Below are 25,989 nucleotides of genomic sequence, written 5' to 3'. Positions count from 1 at the left end.
AAATAGTAAAAATAAAGAAAACCCTTGAATGAATATGTGTCCTAACTTTTGACTGGTACTGTATATGAACTGAATATGTTTATTTTTAGCCTAATCTTACTACTGTTACCATCACTCTAATGCGTTCTAACAACTGATGGGAAATTTTGATAGAGCTTTGATGACTTCTAATTTAATTTACTAAACATGTCCATTAATAATTGCATAACAACACATGTTTCCAACAACAATAAACTGAAGTTATAGGCTATTTATTAAATGGTTTTGCCAGCTCCAGGTAGGCTACACAAGGGCACATTTATTTGCAATGACCATTTTTTATTGTTTTGGTAGCATCACATTCCGTGATGTTTTTGGTAGTTAAGTTTTATCCAATCGCTGTGACTCCCGAACGGACTCGGGAGAGGCGAAGGTCGAGAGCTATGCGTCCTCTGAAACAAGACCCCGCATATGACCAGTGATATCATCACTTCAAAATATTTATTGTATCAAATGGTAGCCTAAAGTAGACTACAATGGCATATCAATTAATAGACTACTTGATGGCCAAGAGGCAAATGTATCATTCTCCACATTTAATGTCAGTTTCATATAGTACTTTTTCTTCATAAAAGAACCACGCTCATTTCACATTTCCACTCAGGCAGCCCCCGAGACACAATAACTGAGCATACGTAAAACACTTCCCTTGATAACGTTTTCTTTTAACAAAGTTAACCACCTCCGTGCGAATTAATGTAACCACCTCCGACTGATTTTTTAGAGAAATGCCATGGCGGCCGCGGTGAAACTTAGAAATAGCTCAATATCCCGCAAACCACGACCAATACATTTTCAACGCGACATCGTTTTAAAAGTATCCCAATTTACTAGAAAACGATGTACATGGCAACCCTGTATCTGTGCTACAGCTCTACGTCACCGTTCGATCATAAGTGGAACGCCGCCACCTTGCGCAACCACAAACTGTTGTCTACGACCGCCATCTCCCGGATTTATACCATACGTTCATGCATAAACAATTGGCTCCGTTCAATGTTGTACGGTTGACTACTAGATGGTGCAAAAGAGCCATCCTTTTTATTCTGACACGCTTGCTCGCACACAAACCCCATGACAAGCAGCCGGGTTCAAGAGAAATAAATCAGCCCGTTTTCAGCCTAGTGGCTCAACTGTTAACACGGGTCAAAGTTATCCCGGAATAAGGACAGCACGCATGTGCCGTCAACCCGGATGTAGAATTTGTACGATACGCTTCCCATATTTGATTATTTTATGTGACATTGTTGCTAACTGTGTCAAAAATAGAACACGTAGTCCTTTTGTGGCACGCTTGAACCGGTCTAGACCGGGATAGACAGAAGTGTCGCGTGAACTGTCACAGCTGACAGCAGTGGTAGGTCTACTGAAGCTTGGCAGTACTGTAACCATAACAAACCTTGGTTTTGAGGCTGTAGGCTCCGATTTTGTTATTACTTTAGTTGAATGCTTCATAATACGATTTAAATAATATTTGCCTACAAATCATGTATTAGCTAATTCAGGTTAGGCCTAAATAATAGGGAATAGGATAGCCTGTACTAGCAGGTTTATTAGCTTTCAGCCAAACTCGGGCGAATGCTTGGCTATCACTACTTTGATTGGAGAGAAAAAACACTGAGTTTCGTTTTGATTTCCATAGAAAATATAACCCAGAAGACCTGTCATCTCTCAAAGTGGCGTCTAGAATGGACTTCCGCGGTAGAAAGTATGAGCGGGGCAGCAACTGGTCCGACCCAGAGGTGGCCGAACTCCTCCAGCTGTGGTCAGATGAGTCGGTCCAACTCGAGCTGGAAAGTTGCCTCCGAAATCAACATGTATTTAACCGAATAGCGGACGTCCTGCGGGAGAACGGTATCTATCGCACTGGCGACCAGTGCAGGGAGAAGATAAAAAAGATGAAGCTGGAGTACCGCCGCATTAAGGACAACCACAGGATGATACGCGGCGGGAGGTCGTGGAAGTTTTATGACGTTATGGACCGGGTCTTAACGAACCGACCGGCCATATCCTACTCCTCATTGGGCGGTGCCGTTATAGCCCACCAAGTCCTCCAGAGCCCGCCTAGTGGGGCAGACGCATACACCCATGGTCTGCCAGGTGGTGCCTTTGGTTCCACTGCTTCGGGCGGGTTCTTGTTTGGTCATCCGCCCAGGCTGGGGGAGCTGCTTGAGATCAAATGTGAGCATGCAGAGTCCGAGGACGGATTGCTGAACTCCGATGCTGCGCCCCCAGAGCTACTGTACCATACCGGGTCTGGAGATGAGCATGACACTGATGGGAAATCTGCCGGGCTGGACCAAGAGGATCCGGTCGAGATGGCGAGAGGAGAGCGCACGACGTGCGCGCGATTCTCTCCTTCAGGTTGGCTAAAAATGCCTCTTGCCCTGTATAATTTTGCATGGATATTCATTCGGTACTTTTATTAAAAGTGAGGGTATGAGTTACAACTATTATGTTGTAGTCCCAACACTTGGTACACTGTATCATTGCGCAATTCGAACTGAACTTTGTCCTTGCAAAAACACACTACATGATTACACTTTGATTTGTGCATATATCAATGAATCAATCAATCAATCAATTTAGTTATAAAGTCCTTCTTACACCAGCTGATGTCACAAAGTTTCTGTACAGAAACCCAGCCTAAAACCCCAAACAGCAAGCAATGGGTGTCTAGGAAAAACTCCCTAGAAAGGCTGGAACCTAGTAAGAAACTTAGAGAGGAACCAGGCTATGAGGGGTGGCCAGTACTCTTCTGGCTGTGCCGGGTGGAGATTATAACAGAACATGGCCAAGATGTTCAAATGTTCATAGATGACCAGCAGGGTCAGATATTCATACACTCCTCTGCCTATGTATTTATTTGTACAGTGAAGATGAGTACATTTGGCCCTATATTCCAGCATTTTGGATTTGAGATCAAATGTTTTCTATGAGGCAAATGTACAGAATGTCACCTTTTATTTGAGGGTATTTTCATACCAATGGAGGCTCCTCAGAGGAGGTCCTCCCATCCACCTCAGTAAATAAAAAAGAAAATGAAAAAGTGCAACATGAAAAAAAATCTCCTTTTTAGATAAAATAAAAGGTAGACTAGTGGTTAGAGCATTGGGCCAGTAACTGGAAGGTTGCTGGATCGAATGCCCGAGCTGACACAGTAGTAATCTGTTGTTCTGCACCTGAGCAAGGTATTTAACCCACTGTTTCCCGGGTGCCGAAGACGTGGATGTCGATTAAGGCAGCCCCCAGCACCTCTCTGATTCAGAGGGGTTGGGTTAAATGCGGGAGACACATTTCAGTTGAATACATTCAGTTGGACAACTGATTAGGTAGCCCCCTTTCCCAATACTAAATATATTCACATCCCCAAATAATTTATTAAAACACACTGTTTTGCGATGGTCTACAGTAGCCTCAACAGCACTCTGTAGGGTAGCATCATGGTGTAGCCGGAGGACAGCTAGTTTCCATCCTCCTCTGGGTACATTGACTTCAATATAAAACCTAGGAGGCTTGTGGTTCTAACCCCTTGACTTACACATTAATTACGACAACTTCCGGAGGATGTCCTCCAACCTGTCAGCATGAACTGGCATGTTGTCCACCCTATCTAATTATCAGATAATTAATCTGGTACTGAAAGCATTAGCTAGCTAGCACTACAGTGCATAAACTGTGGTGAGTAGTTGAGAAAGATGATAGTTGAACAGTTTTGAACAAAAATGAAAGAGAAGCGAGAGAGAGCTATATTTTGTTGTATTTTGTTTTCACTTCCACTTAGATAGCGAATGCAGCTTAGCATACTCAAACACCCGGCTCAAACAGAGAGGGATGCTATGTTGGCTAGCTGGCTATGGCTATCCAACAATGGAACTCTACCAAGTCAAGGTAAGCTTTAGATTTTTTTCATTTATTGACACCAGTACCTGCCAGTGTAACTGCTAAACTGCTTGCTGACTGTACACCGTACTGTATTATTTTAGCAGGTTTACTAACGCGTTAGTTCTAGTAGCTATGTTGACGATGACGTTAGCGAATATGGTGACAACGATGTAGGCTGTGTGTAGCGGTTAGCACTTATGATATAAAGTTTTGGCTTGGAAATGTTTTTTCGCCTGGTCACAGATAGCTGATGTGTTGTGCACTGAAGTCCACAAGCGAAGGTAAAATGTGAGAGGAGGAGAGCACTTTCGATGCGAGAAGGAATTATACTGTTTGTATGTGGGTATTATGAAAGGGAACTCTTTGCGTGTGATCTCTTTGCGTGTGATCATTCCACCAATTATGTTGAATAACGTTTCTTGAACGAAACGGGAATAAACATAACTGAATTTGTCCAACAGAAACTCTAGTTTGCAACTGTTGGACAAATTATTACACCCTAGATCAGCTAGATGCAGTCAAGAGTGTTGAAGGTGGTATTGTCACCTTGATTACTCCAATTTTTCTCTCGACCTGTGCACCTACGTTGTAAACTTTCGTTCATAGGCTAGGTTGTAGCAACCTCATGATGGGTATAGGGAAATTTGAGTATCGTGTAGTAGCCTAAACCTATCGATGTTACACTAAGCTGGTTGAATAGAATATGAATGAAAGTCATCTAATATGCTATAATAGAAATAAGGCCATGCTCATGAAAAAAATTATCGTCCTCCATCACCTTAAACGGCACCGACTGCCACTGCTTCATTCATATCTGTTTTACCGTTTAGAAGTAAAATCACTTTATGTATCTAGTCCACTCATTTGAATATATATTTTTTTCTTCATAAGTGTTCGGACATATTCACCTATAGTGTATTAAAGTTGTCAAAAGTTTAGTATCTGGTCCCATATTCTTCGCAATCAATGACTATATCAAGCTTGTGACTGCATTTGCAGTTTTGTATCTTTTGCCCAATAGGAACTGAATGGGTGAATAATATATTTGTGTAATTTTGGACCCATTTTATTGTAAATAAGAATAGAAGATGTCTCTGAACACTTCTACATTAATATGGATGCTACCATGATTATGTATAATCGTAAATTAATTGTGAATAATAATGATGAGTGAGAAAGTTAGAGGCACAAAGATCATGCTAACCTCTGACCATGAGGCTACAATAACAGGGGAGGTTAGCATTTTTTAGGAGTTATGATCTTTGTTCCTCTGTAACTTTCTCACTCATCATTATTCAGGATTCCTTCATGATTATCCAATATAAATAAAAGTGACTCCAAAATGACAAGAGTCCCAAGCTTGAAGAGTCCCAAGGAATATGGGACCACATACTGGGACCACATACTAAACTTTGGACTACTTTAATATACATGTAACTGAATTTGTCTAGATACTTATGACACCTTCAAATTTCTAAACTGAAATAGATATGTATGAAAATACCCTCAAATAAAAGGTGACATTCTGTACTGTTGACTCATGAGACATTTGATCCCAAATCCCAAATATTGTAGTTCAGAGACAAATTAAAGTTTTAGCTTCACTGTCTAAATACATTTGTAGGGGAGTGTACGTGTAAGTATGGATTTAATAAGCAAAATACGTTTTTGTGATCTATTATCCCTTCTTCCCTCTTCTCTCCTCTCTCTCTTTCCGTCTTCAGGTTTCAGTGATCAGAACCAGGCTGGGTCCTCAGGCACAGGGGCCTCCATTGCTGGTCCTGATGGCCGGGACACAGGGAACCAGCGTGACCCAGAGGGTTCCCGACCTGCAGCCCCTGTGAGGCAGAGGAAGCGTCGGCGTGCAGGTAGAGGGGCTGGTGGGGGAGGAGGGGGTGGATGTGGGGGCCGGGGGCCCCTGGACGAGGCCCTGGTCAGCTTCCTAAGCTGGCAGCGGTCTGCCGAGGAGCGGCTCATCTCCCTGGAGGAGGCACGGCTGGAGAGGGAGGCGCAGGCGGAGGAGAGGCGGGAGCAGAAGGAGGAGAGGAGGGCGGAGCAGGAAAGACAGCATGAGCTCCGTCTGTTCAGCATGTTCACTGGGGCCCTGGCCGCTGTTAGACAGACTGCCCCTACTGCTCCACCGGTTGCTCCTACTTTCTCTACTGACTCAACTGTACCCTCTGCCACTTCTGGACACACCGCTATACTTAACGCCCTATCTGCCCCAGCTACTTCGTCTGTCCCATTTGGCTGTCCTGCCCCAACTACAGAACCACCACCATCCATCCCAGCCTGTTGCCCCACTAAACCTGAGAGCATACTGGCCACACTAAGTGGTGCAGAGACCCCTGGCCACAGTGTGTACCTGTCTCGCCGTGGCAACTCCATTAGACAGCACCAGGGCATTCTACAGGAGGGCTACACCCAGTACCACGCTGACAAATACCAGCACACTGACAACCCCAATGTGAGTCTCCAACACTGCTGCTGCTCCGCATGTTGAGAACAGTCGTTCCAGACCTGTGTGTGGTGTCATACCACTTGTCATGTCACTTTGTGGCAAATGTTTCTGTAAAAAGTGCTAGACAAATAACAATTGATAGATTGACTGAAAGATAGATTGATAGATTTTGATGTCTCTCATCTCCAGGGCATCATCAACATGGGCACCAGTGAGAACAAGCTGTGCTATGATCTGCTGCACAAACGGGTGAGAGAGGGGGAAGAAACAGGAGAAAATAGGGGAGGGAGAGTGGTTCATGTGGTTGCTCCACGTTGCTAATCACTGACTTTGTCAATCAGAATGATATATTATTTATAGCTAGTGATGTGTCTGTTGGATAATGTGGTTCTGTACTTACTGTAACTATATTGCATTACACTCCAATGGAATGTAACCATTCTCTCTCCGTCCATAAATCAAAACCCTTTTTGTGCCCCTGCCTCCCTGCCACAGATGACCCAGCCTGACATGCTTCATATCGACCCAGCCTTGCTGCAGTATCCTGACTGGAAAGGCCACCGCTTGTAAGCAGTTACCTTGTATGAGCACTTCATATGTCATGTGGAAAAGGATGGTTATGGTACATGTATTCGTTAGAGATAATTGAAGTTCAATTCAATAACATTTTTATTACATACAAGAAAGATGTTGATTACGGCAGCGATACAGATAAGGATGATGAGGATGTTAATGATGATGGTGATGATATCCCCTCTTTAGTCTGAGAGAAGAGGTGTCCAGGTTCCTGTCCCACTACTGTGGTTCGCCCAGGCCACTGAGAGCAGACAATGTGAGTGAAGTGAGCTCGCCTCAGCCCTTAGTAGTACTGTATAATGGCTCTAGTCTAGTGTATAATCCTGGCCATTATGGAATAAGGCTGTGATTGCTGGATTCATCTATGGGTGTGAATAGTTAAATTATGAAGAATGTTTTTACTCATAAAGCTAGTGTTTTATTTGTGTGTGTGTGTGTTCAGGTTGTGGTGATGAATGGCTGTGGCTCCCTCTTCTCATCCATAGCCGCAGTGCTTTGTGACCCGGAAGGTTAGTTCAACTCCGTAGACTCAAGAAGTATGTCCAGTCATTTCACCTATGTCTCACATATTATAGTTTTAAATATCATCCATGCCTTGTCAAACTGTGTAAGAGATGGTGTTTATTTCATCGATTTCAGTGGTTGAATTTTATTTAATATTGTGAGGTTTATCCTGACAATGTGTCTGTGTGTGTGTTAGATGCAATCCTCATTCCAACTCCATTCTATGGAGTGATCACTGAGGATGTGCATCTGTACAGCGGTGTTCGGCTCTTCCATGTTCATCTCGACTGTGAGGTAGGTCTCCTTTCTTAACGTAATACACCCTATACCATAATATCACTCTGTGTTGTATTGTTGTAAATGTTATTTGATGGCTCCATTTTCTGGGCAATATATTTTCTAAAGTGCTTTTTGTGTGTGCTTTTAGCCTAGTGGCAGTGGCAGTCGGCCGTTCCACCTCACTGTGGACAAACTGGAGGAAGCTATGAGGAAGGCGATTAGCGAGGTTGACCCCCCCCCAAAAACAGAATAGTTATCCATTGATAAAACGAAGATACAGGTACTTGAATGTTTCATTGGTGTAACTGTCCCTTGGTGTGGCCCTGTCTGTCAGGGGTTGAATGTGCGGGCCATGGTCCTGGTGAACCCCCATAACCCCCTGGCTGATGTCTACTCCCCTCAAGAGATGACTGGCTTTCTGGAGTTTGCCAAGAGGTGAGTTTTGTCCTCATATCATATTTCCATATTGTGCCATATATTTTCCCCTCTTGCGCATATAACGCTGAGTATTATGACTGTAGTTGTATTTTAAAGTGCAGCTAAGGGCTGAGGATTCTCCCAGAACCATTGGTTGTAGTCTGTGGTTCACTCAGCATTAGCACCCTCTACAGACCTCCCTATGCACTGAGCTGCACTGAGCTGTAGTAACCATAAACCAGCCCGTTTGTACAATGCGCTGCTCCCTCCGGCTGCCTACTGATAGAGGCCTTTTAATGCCTGCTTGTATTGCCTTTATATTAAAGAACAGTATACATCATAAAACGGTGCAATAGAAATTCATGATAAATGATTTATCTTTTCCTCTCTGTTCTCTCCATTCCTTCCCCCTGCCTAAGGCATAAGTTGCACGCCATTGTAGATGAGGTGTACATGCTGACAGTGTTTGAAGACACAGTAACCTTCCACAGCGTCCTCAGCATGGACAGGTATGATGCACACGCACACAAAATCTGCCTATTAAATGTACACTACCTTTCAAAAGTTTGGGGTCACTTAGAAATGTCCTTGTTTTTGAAAGAAAAGCACTATTTTTGTTCATTAAAATAACATCAAATTGATCAGAAATACAGTGTAGTCATTGTTAATGTTGTAAATGACTATTTTAGCTGGAAACAGATTTCTAATGGAATATCTACATAGGCGTACAGAGGCCCATTATCAGCAACCATCACTCCTGTGTTCCAATGGCATGTTGTGCTAGCTAATCCAAGTTTATCATTCTAAAAGCCTAATTGATCATTAGAAAACCCATTTGCAATTATGTTAGCACAGCGAAAACTATTGTTCTGATTAAAGAAGCAATAAAACTGTCCTTCTTTAGATTAGTTGATTAGTATCTGGAGCATCAGCATTTGTGGGTTTGATTACAGGCTCAAAATGGCCAGAATCAAATAACTTTCTTCTGAAACTCGTCAGTCTATTTTTGTTCTGAGAAATGAAGGCTATTACATGCAAGAAATTGCCAAGAAACTGAAGATCTCGTACAATCCTCAACTGGAAGCTTCATTAAATAGTACCCGCAAAACACCAGTCTCAACGTCAACAGTGATCAGGGATGCTGGCCTTCTAGGCAGAGTTCCTCTGTCCAGTGTCTATGTTCTTTTGCCCATCTTAATCTTTTCTTTTTATTGGCCAGTTTGAGATATGGCTTTTTCTTTGGAACGATGAACTCTATTTAATGAAGCTGCCAGTTGAGGACTTGTGAGGCACCCGTTTCTCAAACTAGACATTCTAATGTACTTGTCCATTTGCTCAGTTGTGCACCGGGGCCTTCCATTCCTCTTTCTATTCTGGTTAGGGCCAGTTTGCGCTCTTTTGTGAAGGGAGTAGTACACAGCGTTGTACAAGATCTTCAGTTTCTTGGCAATTTCTCGCATGGAATAGCCTTCATTTCTCAGAAGAAGAATAGACTGATGAGTTTCAGAAGAAAGTTCTTTGTTTCTGAGCCTGTAATTGATCCCACAAATGCTGATGCTCCAGATACTCAACTAGTCTAAAGATGGCCAGTTTTATTTACTTTATATTTCTAAGTACATTAAAAATGGTGTGCTTACAGCCTGCCGGACCCCCAGAGAACACATGTGATGTGGGGGATGAGCAAGGTAAGAGTTTAAAGTGAGGGTGTGTGTGCGTGCATATGCATGTGTCTGAATGTGTTTGTATGTACATGTTGTTGTGGGAACTATCTGGGGGTTATGTGTTCATCATGTTAGATTGTCCCCTGTCTCCTGTGTGTTGTCCCTGTGCAGGACTTTGCGATGGCAGGAGTGCGTGTGGGCACTGTGTACTCTGATAACAGGGACTTGGTGGAAGCTCTGGATAAACTGGGGATGTTCCATGGTGTCCCTGGTCCCATACAGCACCAGATGGCAATCCTGCTCCAGGACAAAGGTACACACACACACACTAGATGAGAGGACATACCATCCAAGTAGGGAGTTCAATCTACCTGTGTTCTACTCTGTAGATTGGATCAATGGGAAGTTTCTTCCAGAGAACAGGCTGAGAATGCAGGCAGCTCACAGGTACATGACAGGGGAGCTACAGAGCATGGGAGTCCCCTACCTCCACCGGCCTGCTGGCTTCTACATCTGGGCTGACCTCAGGAAGGTAAGAATACTGAAACAGGTTGGGGTTTACTGCATGGTGTGGAGCTGCTGTTTTGGCTCTTCCTGACATGGTTCCTCCTCTCTCTCTCTTTATTTCTCTTTCTTTCTTTCTCTCTCTCTTGGTCAGTACCTGTATGAGCCGTCGTTTGTGGAGGAACTGTCCCTGTGGAGGTGTTTCCTCAGACACAAGGTGGTGCTGAGCTGTGGCCAAGCCTTCCATTGCTCCACTCCCGGCTGGTTCCGCATTGTCTTCACCGACCGACAGCAACACCTTACGCTCGGTACATTCAGATGCTTTTCTCTTCTCATGATAGCGGGGGAGGAAAACAGATATAGGGAGATGTTGATATTTCTTCCTCCTCCCTTTTCGCCCTCTTCTCTCTTCTATCCTGTTTTCCTCTAATTCCCATCTCTTCATCTCAGTATGTCATACAATGACATGAAAACTAAATCAAAGAGATGGTGTTATATGTGGTTGTTGTAGGCATGCAGAGGATCAGGAGGGCCTTGGAGGAGATAGATGGGGCCACATCCACCCTTGACACGGGCACAACCAACGAGGCCACAGAGGAGAAAGGGACAGAGAAGACAACACAGGGGGACACAACAGACGCACACAAACCTCTTGCTGTTAAGTCAACATCCTTGTCCAAGAACAGATCATCAGAAGAGCCAGAGGAGAAGGATAATAACATCCCTGATGCCATCCCATTGGTCAGTGAAGATTTTATCTTGCTTGACTGCCAGACGTCCCACCCCGCAGAAAGTCTGGACTCCCTGATTGGTGCCCTGAGGCAACAGATCCACACCTCTGATTGGCTTGAGAAGAACACTCCGGAACTGTCTGCTGGGGAGGACCCAGAGCTTCTGGATGTGTTCAAAGACCTGCTGGACAGAGCCAGAAAGTAGAGGAGAAGAATGGATGGAGAGGAAAGGAGGGGATGGATAGGAGAGGAGGGGATATAGAGGAAAGAAAGGACATCATCATAGGCGACAAAGGTTCCCCAGTTTGTCCACATCAGAATGTCTTAATTTTTTGTTATGAGAGCTGTTCTTCATTATTTCAGCCAGAAGTCAGTGTATCAGGCTGTGCTGTAATCTCTGCAGTTCTGTTCATTGAATGCCAATGTTGACTCAAACGAATATACAGAGTTAAATTTAAGTCTCTGTCAAATACATTTTATACTTTAGTTATAACTCGTTTTCAGGTTGTACTTTTGTTCTGTAATCCACTTTAATGATTAACCTTGAATATGGTTATATTTTATTTTATTTTTCCGTTATTTTACCAGGTAAGTTGACTGAGAACACGTTCTCATTTGCAGCAACGACCTGGGGAATAGTTACAGGGGAGAGGAGGGGGATGAATGAGCCAATTGTAAACTGGGGATTATTAGGTGACCGTGATGGTTTGAGGGTCAGATTGGGAATGTAGCCAGGACACCGGGGTTAACACCCCTACTCTTACGATAAGTGCCATGGGATCTTTAATGACCTCAGAGAGTCAGGACACCCGTTTAACGTCCCATCCGAGAGACGGCACCCTACACAGGGCAGTGTCCCCAATCACTGCCCTGGGGCATTGGGATATTTTTTAGACCAGTGGAAAGAGTGCCTCCTACTGGCCCTCCAACACCACTTCCAGCAGCATCTGGTCTCCCATCCAAGGACTGACCAGGACCAACCCTGCTTAGCTTCAGAAGCAAGCCAGCAGTGGTACGCAGGGTGGTATGCTGCTGGCATATGTTTATGACGTGGTCATCTATAGTACCATTCATGAGCTTTTAAGACAGTTGTTGTTCATACTGTATACATATGTACAGTAAATGGTTCTGAATATTTCACCAAGTCTTAATGTTGATAAATTGGTCAACGTTCAATAAAAGCCTTATTTTTACCATTTGTGGAGAAGTACCGTATGTGGTTTTCCAAATCAATTCTAGTGAAAGCCTAAATACTGTAGACTACATTTTTTAGTTGGTAAATCAAGGAAGTGAAACTCACATTAAATAGTTTTGAAACTCAAATTATTGAAGTATAATGTTGCCTGTTTTTGTTACTGTAGATATTCCAAGGACACAACATAATCTGTTTTTGCCTGCCTTTTGATACATAGTAATTGACCAGTAAAAGTTGCATAGGCTGTTGTTGACAGTTTGGCTCTGGGCTGGTGGGGTTTTTCCAAGATGACCCTGCTCTGGCTGGGGGCTAGAAAAGGAAGCTGGATGTCTTAATTTGAGGTGTGAAACACGAAGTGTTTGTGTGTGTTAATGTGTGTGTATGTGTGGCGGGGGTATTTCCCCCCCCATGATGATAACCTGTCCTTTGTACACACCTGCAGAGTGAGGGAACAGGGACCAAGCTTTAAAAGTGTCCTCACCCTTCAAAACAGATATAAATGCAGTAAAAAAAAAATAAGTTGTTCGACTATTGTCCTCTCACTACCACGGTGTATATGGTAGAGGGAGAGAGAGCTGTTTTCACTTTCCAAACGGCATGAGCCTTTGTGTCACAGCCAAGAGATGCCGAGGGAACTCAAACACTGAGTGGGGGGTTTCCACTGTAGTGGGAAGGCGGAGAGCAACACAGAGGAAAATATTTAGTGTCATATTCCACCACTATGTGTGTGTTCCTGACTGGTACACTGGTAGTGTGAGTCACTGTATCTGAGTGGTCGATGGCTGTGAACTCATTATACAGTAGTCCATCACGCATCTGACCTGCTCCTGCTCTCCTCATGCTGGGAAGATTTATACAAAGCTTCATCGCACACTCTAATCCAGCATTCAGGAGTCCACAGTTCAGACAGAGTTCAACATAACAAGATTGTCTGATCCTCTGTATCAACAAAACAAAACTAAAGGTAAGATGAAAATGTACTATACAATCTGTCTGTTGCTAATGTCATGTAGCTGATTCACTCTCCATTGCTCTGTTGATTTATGGCGCCAATTGAATTTCTCTTTTATATACCTTTTAAACTTTGAACTGTTACTGATAAGGATGACCGTTTTTCAACAGATTGATACTGTAGTAGATTTACCTGTGAATGCTCCACCCTCTGTCTTGCCACATCACCCCTTCTCTCCCTGCTCTCCTCCTGTCTCCCTGTCTCATTCTCTTTTCTCTCAGCCCTCTCAGTCTGTCAGTATGAAGGTGTTAGAGGTGGGAGACTCAGTGAGTCAGTTCAGGTTGGCTGAGTCATGTGTGGGGCTGGCAGGGTGTCTGTGCGTGGCCTACTCTGTTTGGACCCCTCGCTGGCTCAATGACCAGGGACTGTGGTCTATAGGCAACAACAGCACCAACACAGACAGTGATGGTGACCAGACTGGGGACATCATCTTTAACGGTGAGTCAAGAAGCTACATTGACCATCAGCATCAACTTTCGCTCTGTTTGACTCAGAATGAGAAATGTTTATTACCCCTGTGTACGCAGGGTGTATTAACGTCATGTGACATGTTTATACAATTTCATTTATAATGTTTTAAATTAATCACGGTAATACCATCTGTTTATAAACATTTATTTTACCTTTATTTTATCAAGTTATTCTTATTGAGATAAAAATCAGAGACCTGGTTGCTAATTCAAAGTGTGTGGTTGCACCTAATGGAATGCTAAAGGTAGCAGATGTACAAGGAGTGGCTTAACTGTGAGTGTTGTTGAACATTTTAGTTACACTTAAGGTTGGCTGCCTGCCTTTGGCACTGTGGAGTTTTCCCTCAGAATCGCAGTAATGTGAACAGGTATGAACTTGCTCCTGAACCAATCATTCACATTCTCAGAGAACAGGAGGAGAGGGAGATGGGAGGGTCACGTTAAACTTTTAGGGCTGAAGAGGGTGTACAACAGGTAATATACACATCCCAAATTCCTCCACCAGTGCTGGGGCAAAGGAAAAACTGATGTTAAAGATAGAAAAGCTTGCATACAGTACATGCTGCTCCCCTGCTATATTCCTGCACCCATTAAATGTATATTAACGGCAGTGACGTATGCTGTGTGGAGGCTTTTCTTCTATTGATGAACTTTTAGGGCCTGACAGGTTTGTTAGATTCGCTGTTCAGTGTGGTTTTGAGGCAGCAAGGGTATCTGATTAAATCAATGGCCTCTCACTGTTGTTCTCTGTTTAGTATGACGTCAAAGATGGACAATGTTAGAATGATAGATCAGCAGTTAATTTGACAATACATGTCATTGTGTATTGTCATTGTATTGACGTTGACAATGGCCCTTGTATTCGTCTCCGTTTGGAATCATTATTGGGATCTTGAAGAGTTTTTCAAAAGTGACATAGCCGGCTGTTATTGCTCTCTCTTCTATGTTGGACTTGAATATAGCCTGCAGATGTAGACAGGTTTAGACATGAACTCTAGTTCACTGCTGAGAGGAAGAAGAGTTCAACGTACACATAACTGAGAAACACTGTCCGAAGCAGAAATTATTACAAGTCACTGTAAAATCATGTGTCACTGTTTACATATTATAACCACTGTGTGTGTTTGTCTTCAGCCCTGGAGGCAGAGCAAGTGTTTGGGGTGCTGTCATTCCTCATGGCTGTGAATTCAGGGGCTCTGTGCCTCGTGTTCGCCCTCTGCTGGACATCCCAGACAGTGCGCTCTTACTCCAACACCCGCTCCCTCCTCATGGCAGGCCAGGCCCTCTACCCCACCGTCTTGCTGCTCCTCACTCTAGGACCCACAGGTCAGTATGGGTCCAGGGCGCAGGCCTGAAAGGAAGAAAGGGTGCATGTCTAAAGGGGCTTTTAAATCCGTTTTACCAAATTTCTACCAGCATGTCAAATATGCAACCATAGAGAAAAAAACTCTAGACCACCTTTACTCCACACACAGAGACGTGTACAATGCTTTCCCTCGCCCTCCATTTGTAAATCTGACCATAATTCTATCCTCCTGATTCCTGCTTACAAGCAAAAATTGAAGCAGGAATCACCAGTGACTCGGCCTATAAAAAAGTGGTCAGATGAAGCAGATGCTAAGCTACAGGACTGTTTTTCAAGCACAGACTGGAATATGTTCCGGGATTCTTCCGATGGCACTGAGGAGTACACCACATCAGTCACTGGCTTCATCAATAAGTGCATCGATGACATCGTCCCCACAGTGACTGTAGGTACATACCCCAACCAAAAGCCATGGATTACAGGCAACATCCGCACTGAGCTAAAGAGTAGAGCTGCCACTTACCAGGAGTGGGACTCTAACCCGGAAGCTTAGAAGAAATCCTGCTATGCCCTCCAACGAACCATCAAACATGCAATGCTTCAATACAGGAATGAGATCGAATCATACTACACCGGCTCCGACGCTCGTCAGATGTGGCAGGGCTTGCAAACTATTACAGACTACAAAGGGAAGCACAGCCAAGAGCTGCCCAGTGACACGAGCCTAGCAGATGAGCTGAATTACTTCTATGGTCGCTTCGAGGCAAGTAGCACTGAAACATGCATGAGAGCATCAGTTGTTTCGGACGACTGAGTGATCACGTACTCCGTAGCCGATGTGAGTAAGACATTTAAACAGGTCAACATTCACAAGGTCGCAGGGCCTGACGGATTACCAGGACATGTACTCCGAGCATGCGCTGACCAACTGGCAAGTGTCTTCACTGACATTTTCAACCTTTACCTGTCTGAGTCTGTAATACCAACTTGTTTCAAGCAGACCACCATAGTCCCTGTGCCCAAGAACACTAAGGTAACCTGCCTAAATGACTAACGACCCGTAGCACTCACGTCTGTAGCCAAGAAGTGCTTTGAAAGGTTGGTCATGGCTCACATCAACACCATTATCCCAGAAACCGTAGACCCACCCCAATTTGCATACCACCCTAACAGATCCACAGATGATGCAATCTCTATTGTACTCCACACTGCCCTTTCCCACCTGGACAAAATAAGCATCTATATGAGAATGCTATTAATTGACAACAGCTCAGCGTTCAACACCATAGTGCCCTCAAAGCTCATCACTAAGCTAAGGACCCTAGGACTAAACACCTCCCTCTGTAACTGGATCCTGGACTTCTTGATGGGCCGCCCTCAGGTGGTAAGGGTAGGGAACAACACATCCGCTACACTGATCCTCAACACGGAGGCCCCTCAGGGCTGCTTGCTTAGTCCCCTCCTGTACTCCCTGTTCACTCATGACTGCACGGCCAGGCACAACTCCAACACCATCATTAAGTGTGCCGATGACACAACAGTGTGTGGCCTGATCACAGACAATGACGAGACAGCCTATAGGGAGGAGGTCAGAGACCTGGCCATGTGGTGCTAGGACAACAACCTCTCCCTCAATTCTCATCGACGGGGCTGTAGTGAAGCAGTTTGAGAGCTTCAAGTTCCTTGATGTCCACATCATCAACAAACTAACATGGTCCAAGCACACCAAGACAGTCATGAACAGGGCACGACAAAACCTATTCCCCCTCAGGAGACTGAAAAGATTTGGCATGGGTCCTCAGATCCTCAAAAGGTTCTACAGCTGCATCATTGAGAGCATCCTGACTGGTGGCATCACAGCCTGGTATGGCAACTGCTCAGCCTCCGACCGCAAGGCGCTACAGAGGGTAGAGCGTACGGCCCAGTACATCACTGGGGCCAAGCTTCCTGCCATCAGGGACCTCTATACCAGGCGGTGTCAGAGGACGGCCCTAAAAATGGTAAACGACTCCAGCCACCTTAGTCATAGACTGTTCTCTCTGCTACCGCATGGCAAGCAGTACAGGAGTGCCAAGTCTAGGTCCAAGAGGCTTCTAAACAGCTTCTATCCCCAAACCTCAATTATCTCGACTAACCGGTTTCCCCGCACATTGACTCTGTACCGGTACCCCCTGTATATAGCTTAGCTATTGTTCTTTTCCTGCTGTTCTTTAATTGTTACTTTTATATCTTATTCTGATGTATCTTATTTTTATATATATATATATATATATATATATATATATATATATATATATATATACACACACACACTGCTCAAAAAAATAAAAGGAACACTTAAACAACACAATGGAACTCCAAGTCAATCACACTTCTGTGAAATCAAACTGTCCACTTAGGGAGCAACACTGATTGACAATAAATTTCACATGCTGTTGTGCAAATGGAATAGACAACAGGTAGAAATTATAGGCAATTAGCAAGACACCCCCAATAAAGGAGTGGTTCTGCAGGTGGTGACAACGGACCACTTCTCAGTCCCTATGCTTCCTGGCTGATATTTTGGTCACTTTTGAATGCTGGCGGTGCTTTCATTCTAGTGGTAGCATGAGACGGAGTCTACAAATCACACAAGTGGCTCAGGTAGTGCAGCTCATCCAGGGTGGCACATCAATGCGAGCTGTGGCAAGAAGGTTTGCTGGGTCTGTCAGCGTAGTGTCCAGAGCATGGAGGTGCTACCAGGAGACAGGCCAGTACATCAGGAGATGTGGAGGAGGCCATAGGAAGGCAACAACCCAGCAGCAGGACCGCTACCTCTGCCTTTGTACAAGGAGGAGCAGGAGGAGCACTGCCAGAGCCCTGCAAAATGACCTCCAGCAGGCCACAAATGTGCATGTGTCTGCTCAAACGGTCAGAATCAGACTCCATGAGGGTGGTAATGAGGGCCCGACGTCCACAGGTGGGGGTTGTGCTTACAGCCCAACACCGTGCAGAACGTTTGGCATTTGCCAGAGAACACCAAGATGGGCAAATTCGCCACTGGTGCCCTGTGCTCTACACAGATGAGAGCAGGTTCACACTGAGCACGTGACAGACGTGACAGAGTCTGGAGATGCTGTGGAGAACGTTCTGCTGCCTGCAACATCCTCCAGCATGACCGGTTTGGCGGTGGGTCAGTCATGGTGTGGGGGTGGCATTTCTTTGGGGGGCCGCACAGCCCTCCATGTGCTCGCCAGAGGTAGCCTGACTGCCATCAGGTACCGAGATGAGATCCTCAGACCCCTTGTGAGACCATATGCTGGTGCGGTTGGCCCTGGGTTCCTCCTAATGCAAGACGATGCTAGACCTCATGTGGCTGGAGTGTGTCAGCAGTTCCTGCAAGAGGAAGGCATTGATGCTATGGACTGGCCCGCCCGTTCCCCAGACCTGAATCCAATTGAGCACATCTGGGACATCATGTCTCGCTCCATCCACCAACGCCACGTTGCACCACAGACTGTCCAGGAGTTGGCGGATGCTTTAGTCCAGGTCTGGGAGGACCTGGGAGATCCCACCACCTCATCAGGAGCATGCCCAGGTGTTGTAGGGAGGTCATACAGGCACGTGGAGGCCACACACACTACTGAGCCTCATTTTGACTTGTTTTAAGGACATTACATCAAAGTTGGATCAGCCTGTAGTGTGGTTTTCCACTTTAATTTGAGTGTGACTCCAAATCCAAACCTCCATGGGTTGATAAATTTGATTTCCATTGATCATTTTTGTGTGATTTTGTTGTCAGCACATTCAACTATGTAAAGAAAAAAGTATTTAATTAGAATATTTCATTCATTCAGATCTAGGATGTGTTGTTTTAGTGTTCCCTTTATTTTTTTGAGCAGTGTATATACAGTGCCTTGCGAAAGTATTCGGCCCCCTTGAACTTTGCGACCTTTTGCCACATTTCAGGCTTCAAACATAAAGATATAAAACTGTATTTTTTTGTGAAGAATCAACAACAAGTGGGACACAATCATGAAGTGGAACGACATTTATTGGATATTTCAAACTTTTTTAACAAATCAAAAACTGAAAAATTGGGCGTGCAAAATTATTCAGCCTCTTTACTTTCAGTGCAGCAAACTCTCTCCAGAAGTTCAGTGAGGATCTCTGAATGATCCAATGTTGACCTAAATGACTAATGATGATAAATACAATCCACCTGTGTGTAATCAAGTCTCCGTATAAATGCACCTGCACTGTGATAGTCTCAGAGGTCCGTTAAAAGCGCAGAGAGCATCATGAAGAACAAGGAACACACCAGGCAGGTCCGAGATACTGTTGTGAAGAAGTTTAAAGCCGGATTTGGATACAAAAAGATTTCCCAAGCTTTAAACATCCCAAGGAGCACTGTGCAAGCGATAATATTGAAATGGAAGGAGTATCAGACCAATGCAAATCTACCAAGACCTGGCCGTCCCTCTAAACTTTCAGCTCATACAAGGAGAAGACTGATCAGAGATGCAGCCAAGAGGCCCATGATCACTCTGGATGAACTGCAGAGATCTACAGCTGAGGTGGGAAACTCTGTCCATAGGACAACAATCAGTCGTATATTGCACAAATCTGGCCTTTATGGAAGAGTGGCAAGAAGAAAGCCATTTCTTAAAGATATTCATAAAAAGTGTCGTTTAAAGTTTGCCACAAGCCACCTGGGAGACACACCAAACATGTGGAAGAAGGTGCTCTGGTCAGATGAAACCAAAATTGAACTTTTTGGCAACAATGCAAAACGTTATGTTTGGCGTAAAAGCAACACAGCTGAACACACCATCCCCACTGTCAAACATGGTGGTGGCAGCATCATGGTTTGGGCCTGCTTTTCTTCAGCAGGGACAGGGAAGATGGTTAAAATTGATGGGAAGATGGATGGAGCCAAATACAGGACCATTCTGGAAGAAAACCTGATGGAGTCTGCAAAAGACCTGAGACTGGGACGGAGATTTGTCTTCCAACAAGACAATGATCCAAAACATAAAGCAAAATCTACAATGGAATGGTTCAAAAATAAACATATCCAGGTGTTAGAATGGCCAAGTCAAAGTCCAGACCTGACTCCAATCGAGAATCTGTGGAAAGAACTGAAAACTGCTGTTCACAAATGCTCTCCATCCAACCTCACTGAGCTCGAGCTGTTTTGCAAGGAGGAATGGGAAAAAATGTCAGTCTCTCGATGTGCAAAACTGATAGAGACATACCCCAAGCGACTTACAGCTGTAATCGCAGCAAAAGGTGGCGCTACAAAGTATTAACTTAAGGGGGCTGAATAATTTTGCACGCCCAATTTTTCAGTTTTTGATTTGTTAAAAAAGTTTGAAATATCCAATACATGTCGTACCACTTCATGATTGTGTCCCACTTGTTGTTGATTCTTCACAAAAAAATACAGTTTTATATCTTTATGTTTGAAGCCTGAAATGTGGCAAAAGGTCGCAAAGTTCAAGGGGGCCGAATACTTTCGCAAGGCACTGTATATATTTTAACTGCATTGTTGGTTAGGGCTCGTAAGTAAGCATTTCACTGTAAGGTGAAACACCTGTTGTATTCGGCGCATTGATTTGACATCCTGCAAATATCTATCAATGTTGCTTCATACAATGTTTTCAGAGAAGATTTCCCTTCCCTGTCACTGCTTATGTTAATCTAGTTTCTCCTCTGCTCACTCCTATTTTATGTTGGAGAAGCTTTTGTCAAGTGTTTCCACACAGGTATATTAGTGAAGATGTATTGCCTTCAGTAAACACTCAGATTCCTCTGTCTACTTCTTAGACTCCTATCTGCTGATGATGACTTGACTGACTCCGCTCTTCTCCTCCCTCTCTGTCTCTCTCTAGGATTCTTCTTCCTCCTCAGCTGGTCCCTCTTCACCTACCAGCACCGGGTGGAGATTAGTGATGACTTCACATGCCTGGGCTCCTCCTTTTGGCTGGGTACCCTGGGCTGGGCCCTGCTATTGGTTGCTCTGCCTGTGGTCTTCCTGGTGGAGCAGTGTGTGGTCCCGGACATCCTGCCAGATCTCATGAAGGCTGCTGATGGGTGGCGGGGCGCCTCCCAGGTACCGTACGCCCAGCACTCGTTCATCGTGAGTCACCAGCGTTGTCATGAAGACCAGAGTGATGAAGACATTGCGAGAGGCCTGAGGAGGTACATGTCTGTACCCTGAGAGGAGGAATAGAGAGGACACAGGACAGTGATGGAGTATTAGTGTAACCTTCTTCAGGCTCAGAGACTGAGCTAACTGCAGAATGGGACTGGACTGGGCACACAGCTGATAGGGGTCCATGTTCACACTAGCAGTTCACCAGGGAGAGGAGCTTCTAGTCTGTGTCTGTATCAGAGATTTCTCCACTGTAGGATAATGTTTACAGACGCACTCTGAGAATATGTAATATTAGACTAATCAAATCAAATTTCATTGGTTGTGCACACATATTTTGCAGATGTTATCGCAGATGCAGCGAAATGCTTATGTTTCTAGCTCAAACAGTGCAGTAATACCTAACAAAACAAATGACCAATTAGCCCTTTTAAATTATAAACTTGGATTAGCTAACACAACGTGCCATTAGAACACAGGAGTGATGGTTGCTGATAATGGGCCTCTGTACGCCTATGTAGATATTCCATAAAAAATCAGCCGTTTCCAGCTAAAATGGCCATTTACAACATTAACAATATCTACACTGTATTTCTGATCAATTTTATGTTATTTTAATGGACTTGAGAATGAGAAAAATGTGCTTTTCTTTCAAAAACAAGGACATTTCTATGCCCAAACTTTTGAACGGTAGTGTATATATACACAAATATAATGGTGTGTGTATAGACAGTATATGAATAGAAAAGTTGTGTACAGGAGTAGATATATAGGATAAGCATTGAATAGAATACAGTATATACATATAAAGTGGGTAAAACAGTATGTAAACATTATTAAAGTGACCAAAAGTGTCAATGCTGAGATAAAGGGTTCTTGTCAAGCAAGGAACAATTTATTATTTGTAGTTGTTTGTTGCCAAGCACACTTTCAGTAAGATTTTCTGTGTAGTAAAGGAAACATTTATGTTACAATAGCAGCCTCATGTGGTGAGTATGACCAAGGTTTGATGTTGAAAAAGCTATTTTTGATACAGCTTGGCAGCAGTGTTCTGTTCGCAAGTATTCAACATTAATTAGTGGAAAGTCACACATTTTGGTTGTTTGTGTACAAAGTGGGATCACTACTTGTTGAATTTAGATGAAAGTGATACATACATTTAGAGTTTAACTAATACTTCTAAGACAGTCCTATGTGAATGTGCATTTTCTCAGTGAGCTTGATACTCATCACCACTATAAAGTGACTGATATCACAACGTTTTTGCAATGGGACTGTGATATTATTGATATTGTACCTTTAAAAAACAGATGAATAAACTGCTGCTTTTATTTACTCAGCCCTGTTAACCAGTATCTCTACCAGGCTCCAGATGTCTTCCTGGCATCACCAGAGAACAGTGCCATAGCACACTCCAGTCCAACAGAAAGCCTTATTATAATGCCCCTCTTCCCCTATGAGCAGTAGAACCATCACATACAGCAGTACAGTTGAATCATGTCAGCCATCTACTCAGCACTGCCAAGCTACTGTCTACCAGTCTCTCTCACAGCCCTTCTTTAGTTCTCTCAGTCTTCTCTCTTCTCTTACTTCCCCAACAGGAGAGGAGAGAGTGGGCTGCCTGCCTGCCTGCCATCATGCCACATGTTTACGTTCTGATCCTTGTTAAAGTAGGGGAGAATTAACAGGCTCTGGCTTTGTTAATTGGCCGCTAATCAGGTGTTGCTCTAATTAAAAGGCAGTTCCGCCCTGTTGGTGCCTGCTAATGAGTGTGTTATTAAATCCACCAAGGATTTGGGTCTCTTTTTCAATTTATCAACAGGGTAGAGATTAATTTGTGTTGGAATGAGAGTGGAATGTCATTGAAGGTTGTCTTGCTAGAGAGTGTGTGCTAGAGAGTGTGATCAAGATCAAATGCGCTCTTTCTCTCTACATAGACAACAAACATGCAGTGTGGTGCTGTGTTGTCGGTGTGTTGCCTTGTGTTGTGACATTTTGTCTTGTGATTTTGTGGTGCTGTGTTGTGGCGTGTGTAGTGTTGGTTTGTTATGTGTTGTGTGTGGTTGGGTCTTGTATAGTGTTGTTGTGTGTGTAGTGCACTCAGCTGCACTGAATGTTAGGATATTGATGATGTGAATACCTCCCTTGTGCTGTATTGCTCTTCAAGAGTTCAGGTTTCCACTTTTTGACATTGTGTATACATGGAGATGTGACCCTTCCCTGGCCTCTTAATTTAAGTAGAGCAGGGCCCTTCATAACTCTAACTCTACCTACATGTACATTTTACCTCAACTAACCGGTGCCCCCGCACATTGACTCTACCTGTACCCCCCTTGTTTCTAGTCTCGCTAATGTTATTTTACTGCTGCTCTTTAATTACTTGTTACTTTTATTTCTTATTCTAATCCATATTTTTTTGAACTGCATTGTTGGTTCGTAAGTAAGCATTTCACTGTATTCGGCGCACATGACTAATACGATTTGATTTGATTTGATCAGCCACAGCTGAGGCTCTCTGCCTGGCCCTTTGAGACCTTTGGGCAAGGCCATGTGGTAACGGAGTGACACTCCCACTATAGAAATATGCAGATCTTTTTTAATAATCAAGGCCAAATCTTAATGCCATACATGTATCAATACTAACAAGTAATTGTTCAAATATACTGTATCTGTCATGCAAAAAAACTATTAGTGGTGGGTGATAGTCACAGCTGCCCAGAAACAAAACAAATCATCTTACTTTAAATAATTTGTATGCATTTTATGACTCCCATATGGTCCATGATTAATAGAACATTTTGTATCAGGAAATTGTCCTAAAAATACATATCCACAGACAATTGTATTGCAATATGCTATTTTGCACTCCGTTACATCTCTTTCAATTATTTGTATTTTCATGATGAAGTATTATATCAAATGATACCAAAATTTGTGCTGATATAGTCAACTAAGTATTTCATTAGATGATATGTTACATTAATGGATTATCACAAAAAACAGAACGTTATGTAGGTGTGCATATAGCCCCCCCCCCCCCCCCCCCCCCCGAAAAAAAGATGTTAACTGGCTGTGACTCAATTACCAAGCACTAGTTTGAGATGTTTTGCTTGAAAGATATATTTGAACAATTACTTGTTAGTATTGCATAAAAACACTAACCTACATACCTACATAGCATTAAGACTTGGCCCTGACTGTAAAAAAATACATGGCAGTTTTTGTAGTGGGAGTGTGACTCCTTTATCGTGTGACTTTGCCCCTCTATATAACCCGTATACAGTAGCACTTAACCCCTCTACTACTTACTTCCTCTACCCACTTCACCTTCCTCTCACCCCAACCTGAGAGATAGAGACAGAAACAGCGAGGGTAAGAGAGAGACAGAGTCTGATGGAGCGAGAGAAAGAGCGATGGACAAAGGAGAAAGAGAGTAATATAGAAAAAAATAATAGCTTAGGATGAAGGGAAAGGGAGAGAGAGGACGAGAAGGTGGTTTAGTGTTGTTTGCCAACTTGGCCTTTTGGTGGTGCTAGTGTAACGTGTTTTATTTTTGTTGTCATTTGATGAGTAATGAAATGACGGAAGATGGACTCATATGGTGTGTCCGTGTGTGACTGAGTGCACACACGTTTGCGGGTGCCTTGATATATTACAGACAAACCCTGAAAAACCCTGATGAAGTATCCAGAACAATATTTCTGAATATTTAGTAGGAGCCAGGATGCGGCGGTCGATTTAATAAGTCAGCTGTTATTCAGCTCCGTCTCCCTCTTGGAGGATGATAAATTATGAAATAAAGCAGCAACTCAGTGTTCTCTGCAGTTGTATTTTTCGGTGGTTTCTATAATTCATTGTGCATATTTGTAACTTCTCTGACAGTTAAATGCTGTTATGTTAGAGCAGAGACACTGAGGGGAAATGCAGAAATACAAGACAGCAGGGGATAAACAGAGGTGGAAATTATGAGATGTTGGAGAGGGAGTGAGGATTTGAGAAGTCAGAAGATGGTTTAACGTTTCTTCATTGTAGTCTACCAAATGTTTGAATTGTGTTGTGTCACAGACCTGTCATGATAAAATGCCCATCAGAATTCCCTCCCTCCCTCCCACTCTCTCTGCCTCCCCTGTCTCTTTAACTCTCTTTCCGCTATAATGTAATAGTTATGTTCCCTCTATTATGGGATCACTACCTTCAATTCCATTGCATTTGACATTTTAGTCATTCAATATAAATGGTCAGTCTACAGTATCTAAGTGAATGGAAACATCAGAAGATGTTTGGTCTCCCAGAGAAAGGGACAGAGTGAGTAAAAGAGAGAGAGAGAAAAAGACAGAGATAAAGGTGGACATGGACGTGAGGAGAGTAAACTCAGTGCCCTGGTGTCCTTCAGGCTCTCCCTTCTTGCGAGGAGGACCCTGGCTGTGCGTCTCTCCTGGTGAATGTTAAGCGTGCCTTTGCTCTTTGTGACTGGTGTCCCATCTCGTCCAGACCGCCAAGGGGCGTCATGCACCCATTATTTTAGAGGGGGCATGAAGTACGTCAGGGGGGGTGGTCCTGCATTTTTCAACCACCTGAAACAGCCAGAGCCATAATCATTATGCCTAATTCTATGTAAAAAAAATATATGTATATTTACCTCTTTTAATTAATGATGCACATAGATTTTTTGAAGACGTTTTATGCCATAGGAGTTTATTACAACTGCCACACTGGTATATAGTATCATAACCCAATAATTGTTGTCAATTGCTGGTAAGGTGATGAGATTAGGAACCTATGTAGCTGGCTAGCTAAAGCCAACTTCATAAAA

General features: G+C 43.7%; 2 protein-coding genes across 7 annotated transcripts; both read left to right on the top strand.

Annotated features, from left to right (window-relative positions):
- Positions 1 to 1,206: 1,206 nt before the first annotated feature.
- On the top strand, positions 1,207 to 11,610 carry accs (1-aminocyclopropane-1-carboxylate synthase homolog (Arabidopsis)(non-functional)). 6 transcript variants are annotated; one of them, XM_021573203.2, is made up of 16 exons: positions 1,207 to 1,396; positions 1,682 to 2,403; positions 5,649 to 6,391; positions 6,575 to 6,634; positions 6,881 to 6,951; positions 7,148 to 7,217; positions 7,404 to 7,470; positions 7,662 to 7,759; positions 7,893 to 7,970; positions 8,079 to 8,179; positions 8,581 to 8,670; positions 9,801 to 9,846; positions 9,994 to 10,135; positions 10,212 to 10,354; positions 10,481 to 10,634; positions 10,838 to 11,262. In XM_021573203.2, exons 2-16 carry the CDS (start codon positions 1,728 to 1,730, stop codon positions 11,260 to 11,262), a joined length of 2,964 nt encoding a protein of 987 aa, XP_021428878.2. In that variant the 5' UTR covers positions 1,207 to 1,396; positions 1,682 to 1,727. The 6 variants fall into 6 exon arrangements, with proteins under 6 accessions (XP_021428878.2, XP_021428894.2, XP_021428886.2 ...); XM_021573219.2 differs by having other exon boundaries at positions 1,207 to 1,423; XM_036956463.1 differs by lacking the exons at positions 1,207 to 1,396; positions 1,682 to 2,403 and adding exons at positions 3,588 to 3,720; positions 3,824 to 3,930.
- Positions 11,611 to 12,094: 484 nt separating this feature from the next.
- si:ch211-256a21.4 lies at positions 12,095 to 22,515 on the top strand. Its single transcript, XM_021573191.2, has 4 exons — positions 12,095 to 13,216; positions 13,486 to 13,702; positions 14,869 to 15,060; positions 20,914 to 22,515. Exons 2-4 carry the CDS (start codon positions 13,504 to 13,506, stop codon positions 21,240 to 21,242), a joined length of 720 nt encoding a protein of 239 aa, XP_021428866.2. The 5' UTR covers positions 12,095 to 13,216; positions 13,486 to 13,503; the 3' UTR covers positions 21,243 to 22,515.
- Positions 22,516 to 25,989: the final 3,474 nt, after the last annotated feature.

This window comes from Oncorhynchus mykiss, chromosome 2 (genome assembly GCF_013265735.2).
Source record: "Oncorhynchus mykiss isolate Arlee chromosome 2, USDA_OmykA_1.1, whole genome shotgun sequence".
Taxonomy (NCBI): Eukaryota; Metazoa; Chordata; class Actinopteri; order Salmoniformes; family Salmonidae; genus Oncorhynchus; species Oncorhynchus mykiss.
Note: the sequence above shows the minus strand (reverse complement) of the source record. Positions and strands in the feature narration are given on the sequence as shown.

Coding starts and splice junctions, on each gene's coding strand:
- accs (XM_021573211.2), top strand. CDS start 1,728: ATGGACTTCCGCGGTAGAAAGTATGAGCGGGGCAGCAACTGGTCCGAC. Junction 2,404..5,648: donor CGCGCGATTCTCTCCTTCAG/GTTGGCTAAAAA, acceptor TTCCGTCTTCAG/GTTTCAGTGATCAGAACCAG. Junction 10,635..10,837: donor ACAGCAACACCTTACGCTCG/GTACATTCAGAT, acceptor TGGTTGTTGTAG/GCATGCAGAGGATCAGGAGG.
- si:ch211-256a21.4 (XM_021573191.2), top strand. CDS start 13,504: ATGAAGGTGTTAGAGGTGGGAGACTCAGTGAGTCAGTTCAGGTTGGCT. Junction 13,703..14,868: donor TGGGGACATCATCTTTAACG/GTGAGTCAAGAA, acceptor GTTTGTCTTCAG/CCCTGGAGGCAGAGCAAGTG. Junction 15,061..20,913: donor CCTCACTCTAGGACCCACAG/GTCAGTATGGGT, acceptor GTCTCTCTCTAG/GATTCTTCTTCCTCCTCAGC.